This window comes from Apis mellifera, linkage group LG14, assembly GCF_003254395.2.
Source record: "Apis mellifera strain DH4 linkage group LG14, Amel_HAv3.1, whole genome shotgun sequence".
Taxonomy (NCBI): domain Eukaryota; kingdom Metazoa; phylum Arthropoda; class Insecta; order Hymenoptera; family Apidae; genus Apis; species Apis mellifera.
The window spans coordinates 3,488,415-3,500,494 of record NC_037651.1 but is presented as its reverse complement, the minus strand read 5'-3'; the positions used below and the strand labels follow the sequence as shown (position 1 = coordinate 3,500,494).

The window sequence follows — 12,080 nt, the reverse complement described above, 5'->3', positions numbered from 1 at the left end:
CCGACAATTATTCTATAGTTTCTTGAATTAATGAAGAAGCATCGCCTCAAATTCTGATCTCGCCTCGGCAGCCTGGATTAAATATTTAATCGATATCTTTATCGTAAATATATATGTATATATGGTGTGAAAATTTGTGAATTCATGAGAAATTTAAAGGGATGATGAAATCATAAACGAGCAAATCTTGCATACAAAAATTGGATATTAATATTGTATTTTTCATCGTTAACCTTTTTTCATTTCATCACAATTTTGCTTAATAATAATAATAATCTTTCCACGACGAGTTTTTCGTGTATCGTTTAACGATTCATTGTTCGGCGACTCGTTCATGCGTCGAGCCTGCCCTTCCTCTCCCTCCTCTTTTTTTTCCCCTCCCCATGGCGAAACGAAATAAAATTGCCATGTATTTTCGGCGCAAAGCCGAGGCTTGCTTTCGCTACTAATTTCAACCCGTCATACACCCTTACTTGCAGTTGCACATCACGCGCAATACGATTTACGTGACGTGGCCGGCCTCGTGACGAGCTTTCCCAGTGTTCCGTAACAAGCTCCATCCCCTTACCTGGTAATTTGCAACGAAAATATCGCGCTACCGAGTCGGGGGCTTAAACACGCTTCTAAATAGAGTTTTCACGAGTTTTTGATTCTTCTGAAAAGGGACGGTTTTTGCGTAAACGGGGTGCGTTCAGGGATATAAATTTTTTCCGCTGTTACGCTTCGATGAATTTCCATCCAGTATTGGAATATTTTTTTCGATATTTTACATATGTATATGTATATATATATATATATTTTTGGTGGATGAAAGGTTTGCGATTATCGATCCGAATTGGAAATTTGGAATTTCTTGAGAGAGAAAAATGATCGATGTTTCGATGAAACGCTTCTCTCGATCGAATGAAAATTTCGGAAGTTGAGGTTGGAGTAAAAAAGTTCATAAATCATGGTGTTTAATTACTTAAGTTGCGCGCGATTAATTTTCCAAGCTTGGAAGAAAATGTTAAAAAATTCAATACACCTTCGAAATCTTGGAGAGAGAAACTTGGAAGTTTTTGATATTTTGAAATTTCAAAGCTTGAAAACTAGAGCTTCGAAATTTGATATTTGAAATTCAGATGAAAGTTTGTATCCTGATATCTTCTAAAACTTCAAAAACTTGCTTCGAAAACTTTTAAACATATCATTTTACGATATTAAAATAGGATATTTTCGTTGCTATTCGTCAAAAACCGACAGACATTCGATTGAAAGTACGTGGTAGATGTTTAAATTCGTAGTGTATTCCTGTTTTCTTTTTTTCGACAAAGAAAATAGATGCAAAAAAACAATCTCCTGCCTGAAAGATAAATATAAATTTAATTAAAAATTCCTCCTGACTCGAATGAAAAAGAAATACAAAGGAGGAAATTATTCATCGATTTGTCTTTGATCAATATTTTATTTTATTCCTGCCTTAAATCATATTGCAATAAACAGGAGTTTAATACGTTAATTTTTATAATTATTGCCATACTTTAAATGCTTACTTTTTTTTATAATATTATTATACAATATTTAATTCAAGAATAAAATCAGACAATAAAAATTTTAATCATTCACCCTTCTTCTCTGATAAAATAAAATCTAACTCGTGTATCTTATCTCGCTCATTTTCGAAATACGAATTTTAATTACTTATTAATTATATTATATTTTCTTCTATTTCACTCCTTCCACAAAGAGAGTTTTTTAGTTCATTAACCACGCTATTTTTTCCACAGAGAAAATTATTAATAGTCAACTACTCTGCTTCCTTCCGCTCTTCGTTCCCCCACAGGGAAAACTTTAATTTACCAACTATGCAAACATCTCTCTCTCTCTCGCTTTTCCTACGCATACCATTTCATTGATCCGATTCCCATTCCTTTTTTCCACGTCACAAAGAATATTTCATCTCGTTGATTACACTCCTTCCTCCCAATTTCCTCCCAATTTCCCTGATTCCACTTCAATTCCAATTCATTAATACCAACCATAATTAATATACTATCTTTTTCACATACACAGAGGCAATTTTATTACAGGGAATCTCAATTCATCGATCCTTCCTTCCTTTTTATCCAAAAATCGTCCAAATCCATAATTCCGTCTCGTCGTCGTCGTCATCGTCTCGTCAAATCGAGACGATGTAAATCCTCCTTTCCCCTCCTAATTAAGAATTAAGACGCGGGAACGTTAATCAGGATTTGGTGACCGTCAATTGCGTGGGTCGACAGGGGGGGGAGGAGGCTTTAAACCGTCATGACGGAACAGGAATTAGAGCATCGATTAGACGGTCAATTATGGAATTGCGTCGGGCAGACATCATACGAGTAATTCGACGCTTCCAGCCGGAATACTCGTGCCGGGAATGTGGATCGTTACCGCCGCGCGCGACCCGTTCGAAATATAATTAGTTAACGTCGATAATTAAAAGCATTCGGTACGGGGCTCACGTAGCTTCGACACGATTTCACCTGCCTCCCGGAATGATTAAATATTCTATTATCAGTGATGAGAGGGGTCAGAGAGGTTTTTGGCGTCCATTAGAGCAACCGGAAATCGGGCTGAATTCATCCGCCAGACGCTGGATACTGGACGGACATGACATCTATCTGCGTTTTATCCAGAATATGAAATCGTGTGAAATCGAAGAATTTTTCCGTGAGATGGAATGAAATATTTTGATGTTTGGAGGTTTGTTTTTTCCCGTGTTTGAGATTAGAGAGAAATATTCTGGAATTTTTCTATTATTAGAGCATTGCAATTATGTTATTGTCTGAATAAAAAAATAGCTTATTTTTGATGAAAGAGGGAATAATTGATTGGTTTGGCAAATTTCTAATTTTAATATAAATTTCTGTTTATAAGTTTGTGGACACCTGTTTGATTGGAGATTAAGAAATATATTTTACCAACGATAATAAATTTCCAATCATTCATTGTGAATTACTATAACTAATTCTTGCATTTTTTTCATCGTTAGTTCACAGTTCATAATTTATATTTAGGAATTTATTATTTATTGTATTCGAAGAAGTTTGTTTTATAGTGCGTGCATAAATTTTACTATCATAAGGAATAAAACTGAGGAGATATATCTCCATGCTATTAAGAACAAGAAAAATAAATTGGTTAAAAGTCTGGAAATATAAGTATCGCCAAGGATGAGGCAGAAATCTTTAAACTCAAAACTGGAACGTGTCACAAACGGGCAAACTCTAGGAAAAATAGTATCATTCCGAGTGTGAACCGAAATTCAGCTTGAAAGTGCACTTCTTGGAAGAAATATAGCGAGACTGAAAACGTAGAAAAATGGAAATGGTAATCAGGGTCATACACGTTTTAAAATTCGTTATGATAACTTCTTGGAATATCATATCGTTCTGTCTTCCAAAAATTTATATAAATATAAAATTATATATAAATTATATCCAATAAATAATCTCATACTATTTATTATTTGATTTTGAATTATTCTATACATGCAGTAACGCAATAATAATTGAAATATGTGTAAAGATTGATTGTTGTTAATTAATTACAATGCTAATGACACTATTAAAAATTAACTTATTGATAGACAGAGTGAGATTTAGTGTATCATTTCACTTTTAATTAAACATTTTATCAAATAATTTACAGATAAAGAATTGAAAAAAAATCATTACATAAAATTAAAGTTACTGTATACTAAACATAGCGATAAAAGTGAACTGCATGAGAGCAAATAAAGAAAAAATAAATAATATTTTTAATGATCCAAACTATGATCGAACAATTAAGTCATTGCTTAATTCATCTATAGCATCTGAAACCTGCTAGTCGCAATTATTATGTAATTGCCTATACGAAATGGACATCTAATCTGATACGTATCATAGTTCTGTAGCCAATAGCTGTAATTCTCTGGCTTATCCCCTCAACGAACGTCACTCTCAGTTTACACGTAATTAGCGAGAAATCATTTAAGAATGTAAAGCCAAAAATATAATTAGTTGTAAAAAGAAATATCAATGGTAATAAGATACAAAAAAAATTGTTATTTATGTGTGAAATTTTTTTTTTTAGCACCACGTGACTATTAACTATATCCAATACGCTTATCATAGTTATTTATGTATTATACTTTTATTTTTTTCTTTTTCAAATATTCGAAGAGAAAAAATAAAAATTGAAGAAGATACAAGTTCGTAGAATTGCGATTGACCCAAGTTTAAAACTACGGGACAATATTTCAGAAATTAAGCCACTGTGACTTTATATCCCCGTGAATTTTGTTCTCATTTTAAGTATCTCCACGCTCTTCGAAACTTTGTCCATTTAAGCCAGAAGCAAGCTGTTTATGTTTCATGAGTTTACGACTCCCGAGACCATTTAAAGCACACAGAAAGTCTTTTTGCGCAATACCTCCTAGGTTTCTTATAACTAAAAGTACGATCTATTTAATGAGTGTGGTTATCTTGTTTTTATTTGACTGAGAATGTTTATTCGATCAAGAAAATGCAATTCTATTTTTTTCAAAATTCAAATTTAGAAATTTAAATAAGATAAATGAAGTAACTGTCCTTAATAAGTATACTAATTAATTAAATTGAAATATAATACCACTATTTCCAACGAATTTATCGAAAATTATAAAATATATATATATGACGTTCAAAGCTCTAAAATGGAAGGAAAATAGAAAAAATTTTAAAGAGCAAGAATAAATATAACGAAAAAACGAAAAAGGAAAAGGTAACGGAGAAAAAACAAGTAAAACTATCTTCCTTTGTCCCCTTTTGGCGTGAGGCATGGAGAAAAAAAAAACGAAGTGTTCCGGTTGGAACCGGAAGTGCAGGGCAGACACTAATCCAACCCTCGTTGTTCTTGTTCCAGGAGAGCATCCAGCTGCAATGCAGCACGGGAACACGGCAGCAGGCTCGCCAACATCGAAGACGGTCCTCGTAATGCTCGCCTTCTTTTTGGGTCAATTGAGATAATGTGTGTTCTCGTACGTGTGTCCCTCGCGAGTGTGTCTCCAACCTGTCTGCGTATGCGTGTGTGTACTATGCGCATGTACTCTCGACCGTGGTACTTGCATGTGTGCGAGCTTGTATGATGTGTTGTGCACGTGCGAATTAAACGCGAGACCATGAATGGATCTTAAACGCGAGCATTAAGTGAATAAAAAAAAGAAAAAAGAAAAAAAAAAGAAAGAAAGAAAAACTCGATGGATCGTTGGACACAATAAGACGTAGCCACCCTCCTAAAAACCCTGTTTGTACCTTGATCGAAATTAAATTACCGACCGAGCATGCGACTGGAACGATCATCGATGAAGAAGCTTTCTTCTGACCGACATAATCGATCGATAATTGGGAATGGAAGGCTGATTGGTGAGATATTTTTTTATTTTTATTTCGTATTCATCGGTAAGTTTGAGATAATATAAATTGTGATTGTTGTTTATTTAATACATTTTGTGATATACGCGATAAAAAAAAAGTTCATACGAAATATCATTTTAAATATTTATATAGAATTATTGATATTATTTATTTACATGTACAATGTTTACCGACGATAACTCTTTCCAATCTCAAAATTGCTCAACTTCCCGTCAAACATTCATAATTGAATCATCAATTTCACCAACTACATTCTATACTTTTCTATACTCAAATTTTTAACCAAATTCACGACATTGCAAAAATTAAAATTTTATCCGATAAATTAAAAAGTGATATTTCATCGAAAGAAAGAATTCTTTCAATCTTTTCGATTACATCAATTCATCGAAATGAGGGGGGGGAAAAAAGAGATCGATTCCATAATCGATACGAAACTTTTCAACGACGTATACCAACGTTCAATGGGCTCGTTAAAAAAAAAAAAGAAAATTCAGTTCTCAGTGAAAGGAAGAAACATCGATGAAGGAACTCTTAGTAGCTGCCGGTTAGTCGCGTGAAAATCGCGATTTTCAGTGAATCTCGTAGGAGAGAACTCTATCGAAAACGTCGTCGTAGTATCCCAGGTTCGATATGTTTAATAATAACTTGCAAATTACCACTGCGTTCTAGTGTCGTCAAAGTAAGGAAAAGAAAAATCGAAGTATCGAAGCAAACGATTGTACATGACGTATGATGTTGTAAATGAACGATTCGAACAATGAACGAGAAAAAAAAAAATGAAAATGTGTAAGAGCGTGAGACGTGTGTGCTCGAATAAATTCGATGTGTAAGTTTGCAATTTAGTAGGGACGATTATGTATATTGTAATTATTACATACGAGAGCGATCGTTCGTGTAACGAAAGAGTTCGTTCGTTCGTGATAAAATAAAGTTTTGATGTCGATTTTTTAATATCTGTGCGAATTTTATGCGGTTATATCTGTCTGATTTTCGTTCTTGAAAAAAGTTTTGATGGATTTGATTACTCGAAGGGATTGCTCGGAGGAAAAGTTTTAAATGGATAACAATTTTTATTTTTTTTTTTATAAATAGATTAATTATTGATTACTCAATTAAGTATGAATAAAGTTGAATTAAGTCGAATGAGAACATATACTTTTTTTTTTTTTAATATTGAAATATTTCAATATCAGATACTACTTATTTTATTTGGAAATTTAAAGTAGAATTCTCTGGGCAAATAAGAATCCTGGATATATTTTCTGTTTGAGAAAATCCATTTACTTTTCCGCTGAACATCTCATTTTATCCTAAAATTTTTATCTAGGTTTTTCTACTTGAAAATTCATGAAAATATGCGACATATGTAAGTATTCAATTTTTTAAACATATTTTATTATTCTTACTACTGTTTTCATTATAAAATAATGAGGGTTATTTAAACTTTTTATGTAAAGTAATAAATAAATATAAAAAAATATATATATATATATAAATCAAACTTGATTTTTTAAAATAATTTTTTAATAAGAATATTTTTTAAAGAAACTCGTTAATTATATTATGTTCATACATTTAATATAATAATATAAATAAACTAAATAAAATGTATGTATCAATCTATACAGATAAGCATGTATTCAAAATTTTTTAACTCGTTAATTTTTAAAAAATCTTGTAGAATAACTTTTTTGAAAACCATATTTGCTGTTTTTTATATTCCTTCATTTACACCTATATCTCTTTATAAAATTTTCTAAATCTTTTACCTAATTTTTTTAATAAACTTATATAACTCATATAGAATTGTTCACGAATATTGTGAACACTTACTATCATTAATTTAATCAAGAAATATCACGATAGATCACAATAGATTTAATTTCACTGATCGATTCTCGTTTTCTTCTATTTTTGAAATAATTATACAACCGTACGTATAAAATAAAAACGAAAATAATGTTATTCCACAAATCACAAAGTATCCTCGATTATCTTTCCACGACGAGTGCTTCGAAAGTACTAACTTTTCCTCCATAAAACAAACTTCAGACGAGAAAGCCTTCTCTTTAAGATGCTTTCCGTTTCGTATCGATAAGACTTTCCGTTTCAGAGATATCCCCGTTCCGAACCGAGGCGTAATTTCTCATATTTTTACCGTTTCATCCTCCTCTCTTTTTCTCACCGACCTATCCCAAGATCGCGACGCGTGCGTTGGTCATTGACAAACATCTGTCAATGTCCTTTCACTATCCCCACCACGCGTGCTCTCGATTCCAAGGAAAAAATTATAGGTCGCTTGACTCGCGCCGTCATCCGTGTCCTTTGAAGCCTTGTATTTGGAAAATCGGGTGAGATATCGATTCGAAATAAAAGTGCATTTTTAAGGTGATGTGAAAATAATAGAAACTATTATCTTCAGAGTGTGCAAAGTTTTAGTAATAGAATTATTTGTTCACTTGTCTTTATCGAAAGTTGAAATAATCTTCGAAAAGAAAGATACGCGTTACATTTTTATACCAACGTGACGCAGTAATTTGTAACGATAGATATTTTGTATATTTCACGTTAAAAATTTAATCAACCGCGTTTGATTTTTCACAATAACGGTGTACAAATCCAAACGTATAACTCAACGACGTGAAAACAAGCAAAGAGGGAGAAAGAATGCCGATGCCTGGGACACGCGTTTCGTTCCCTTTTGTCCAGCTATGAAGCTTTCATCTCCAACAAAGGAAACTCTAGCATTATTTCGTAACGCAGGCCAATATTGACAAGAGAGTCTCTCTCTTTCTTTCTTTCTCTCGCGGAGATGCCTCCAGCCTCTGCGAAAAGAAATTCTGATATTACAACGCTCCACGATAGTTTTCGCGGGGGGTGGAAACTCGTGGATGCTGCGCCGCGTATCGAATTTTACGCTTCGTTGTGTGTTCCTTGAATGAGACGTGCATTATCCGGATTTCTGGATGCATGATGGAGTAATGCGAATTCTTGTCGAAATCCGGAGGAAAACTTGAAAGGAACGCGGGAACGAGTTTAACGATTGCGAGCTACAATGATCGTGTTTTACTCTTTTTTTGTTTTTTTTTTATTTTAGAGAGGTAAAGTATTTTACAAATTGAGAAAAGGAATTCGCCGAGGACGCGAGATAAAAGTGAAAATAAAATTGATAAAAGAGATCTTGATAAAATGAACGATACGACGAAGTGAAGGGGTATATATTTGTTCGATCTCTTTAAGTGGAGACGGTATATTTGAAAGTTATTGATTTTCGAAGATAAGATTGATCACGACCTTGAACTTGACGATAAGATCTAAATGTGTTTCTTCGATTTCAAAATGGAGATCTAAAAGTATTCTCTCGAATACTTTAATTCTTAAATTCCGCCTTCTCTCATTTTTAATTAAATTCAATGATTCTAAATTTTGTAAATAGATAAATAAATTTTGGCACATACCAATGAAAATTTAATTTTTCTTTTTTTTTTTTTTTAATTTTACATTTGTGAAAAGATTGAGAATCACTGATCTAAATTATTCAAAGCTTCCGCGGGAGAAACCGAGGAACCGAAATGAGGAAGAAAATCAGACTTTTCTCTCCCCTGTTTCTTCTCCGAGAGAAATAAAAAAGGAAAAAAGAAAGGAAAAAAAAAATCCTCGCGCAAATACCGAAGACTTTTCCGCTTCTTTATAATACGGCGAAGAAAATTAGAGGAGGAGTCGAAGGAGGGAAAGAAGGGAACTGTTTTACAGCGACATGCATATCAACAGCGTGGATTGTGAATTTTATTGCGGAAGCCTTTGGAAACGTCCGACCGCCGGCTCCTTGCAAAACCGCGCCAAGTGTCTTTGTGGTACAAAGAGTTTGTTTGATTGTTCCCCGGTGAAATAACTCGATCTCGATGTCTGAAATTGTGGAGAGAAAGGAGCAGTTCGTCGAAGAGGGAGGAAAACAATGCGGGCATTAACGCCTCGGTTGAAATTCAGAAGATACCTTAATGTTAGTACGATTTCTTTATTTTATTTCTATGAATTTATATATACGTATAAAAATAATAATTGTTGAATTTCGATTTTATTGTGAAAAAAAAAATTGTAAATTTGTATTAAAATTGTTCTTACGAATAATATTTCATTATTTTAGTTTAGTATGCTCTATGTGATACGTTTATGAAGCAGCAAAAAGAGAAATAATATTTGAATGTGATGATTTTTTTAAATTGTGTAAATTTATTTTTAATTTTATTGAAGTAACAATGAAATTTTATTATTACTGAATATTTTATATCGTATAGATTTTTATTTCTTAATATACCGAAAAATTGTATTTATTGATTAATGAAATTCGAAATTATTAATCTTTTTTTTTTTTAATTAAAAAATAGTTTCGATCTAAATAAAAAGAAAGAAGCCGTATAAATATTTGAATTGAATTGAATTTTCTGTTTTATTCGTTTTTGCTTTGACTCATTTGTCTTGGTATTTCGTTCCAACAAAATCGATCCTCCATGATTAATATGACAATGATATGTTCAAGAAAACAATACATGAGATATAAAGAAATAATATTTTAAATTGTCGATATAATAGAATAAATTCAATAATATATAAAATAATATTAAGTAAATGTTTCTTACAGAAAGAAAAAAAAAAAGAAAGAAAAAATTACGAACGAACGAATTCACCTGTCGTGATTGTCAAAATAGTCTTTTAATCGTCAATTATCAAAGACTATTTGATAATCATCTATATATGTATAGATATACATATATATATATAGATAACAAGATCGAATGAAATGACTCAGACTCAACCATATTAATCTAAAAAAACGTTTTATAATCATTTTAATTATTGTTTCTGTTATCATATCGTTAGATCAGCTCTAATAGCTCGTAATATATCTTAAGTAATCAATGCTAATCGCTAACTCTATTATCGATATTTTTTACAGTTACTTGAGAAGCTCTAACGATTAATTAACAGCAAATAATTTAACAAAGAAAATGACTTATAGAAAGAAACTCAGAAATTCAGAATTTTGTTATATATAATTTAAAATAAAAAAAAAAACTCTTTCAAGTTTAAGTTCTACAAAGAAACCATAAGTGCGTAATTGCATAGTGAATGTATGATGATACAAATATTAATTATAAAGTGTCGGGTATTCAAAAAAAAGTTCTGTCGTTCTTTTCTCCATGGAAAAACAATAGTTTCTTCTAATAAAAAATTATAAAATTTGAAAAATGAAAAAATCTCTACAAGATCATTTTTACAGTTTTATTTTTTATTTCTTATTTGTTGTAGATATAAATATATTCTCAATTTTTATTAATATATTTATATTTAATGACTTTTCAAAAAAAAATGTTTCCTCTTTATCTAAAAATTTGTATGAATAATTGCGTTAAACAAAAATGATGATAATTATCTTAATCTTCAAATCTTTTTCCTTGCACTCTTTCACAAAAGAACAACAGAACTTTCTCGATTACCTAAAAAATAGATCGTTAGGGATGATCTCGACGGTAAATAAAGTTTTTGTAATATGGAATTTTTTGTCGATGAATGGGAGGAAATAAATATAAATATAATAATAATACGTTATATAAAAACACGTATTACGCATAGACACGCGAGTTTGTACAGAGAGAACGCGACGTGGCGATGGAAAAATTTCTTTGGATTCGAGCGATAAATTAAAATAAACGCAGATCCGAGCTCTCCGGAGAGCTTAAAGAGTCGTAAAAGGGGATGAACGAATCTTTCTCGTACCAATTATTCTTTTCTATTCGTTTGTTCATTTCCACGTCGAATCCAGAAGGATTTTCGATATCCTCGGCTGCGTCGTTTTCAAACGACCCTCGACGATCTCGTTCGTTCGATCGACGTGAGTGGTGTTCGTTTAATAATTACTACGATCGAATGGGGAACGAGTATCTTCGGTCGAATAAGAAATTTTGTATGAGGAAATATTGTATTATTGTAATATTGTGATTTATGGGTGAACGAAAATCGAAATGATTGGAAGATTTTGAATGAATTAATTGTTTGTTTTATGATTAATTTAGACAGAGTTTTAAATTTGAATAAATGAATTTTATTTTTAACATTTTCGTATCATAATTTTAATTATATTTTAATTGAACATATATTTTCTCTCTAAAGATTTTCTTCAATTTATTTTTTTACAAATTTATAAATATATCGAATACATTTTTAAAGTTATGCACATTTTTCTCAAATTAAAATTAAAATCTCTCCATTTGTACTCATTTCTGTAAATTCTATGATTATGCATCTAATAGAAAAGTCTCAAACTTTCAGAACGATTTTCGTCCACCCAAATATAAACTTTTGATTCACATGATCTCTGATCCAATTAATTCCGATCAATCGTCATGTGATTATTGAATACAAGAATAAACCATAGAATGTATGGAAAAGAAGAGAGAGAAAGAGAAAGAATAAAATGAGTTAACAAGAAACGTATTAAAACTCGAAAACAGTGGAGAAACCAAAGGAAAGGTCAGGCGTCGTTATAAAGGAACGACGTCAACCGAATTATTCACTCATTCCATCTCTTAACGAAATACTTTCTACTATGAAATAAGTGTTAATATAAACGAAGAAAAAGTGAAAAAAAAAAAAAAGAAGAAG

At 31.6% G+C, this 12,080-nt stretch overlaps 1 protein-coding gene across 1 annotated transcript in view; it reads left to right on the top strand.

Annotated features, from left to right (window-relative positions):
- Positions 1–6,371, top strand: part of LOC410479 (zwei Ig domain protein zig-8) — a 401,583-nt gene extending 395,212 nt beyond the window's left edge. Inside the window, exon 6 of the mRNA XM_026444937.1 lies at positions 4,906–6,371. Coding sequence (XP_026300722.1) covers positions 4,906–5,009 — 104 coding nt within the window. The 3' untranslated portion in view covers positions 5,010–6,371. The remainder of the gene's footprint in view (positions 1–4,905) is intronic.
- The last annotated feature ends 5,709 nt before the right edge of the window (positions 6,372–12,080 follow it).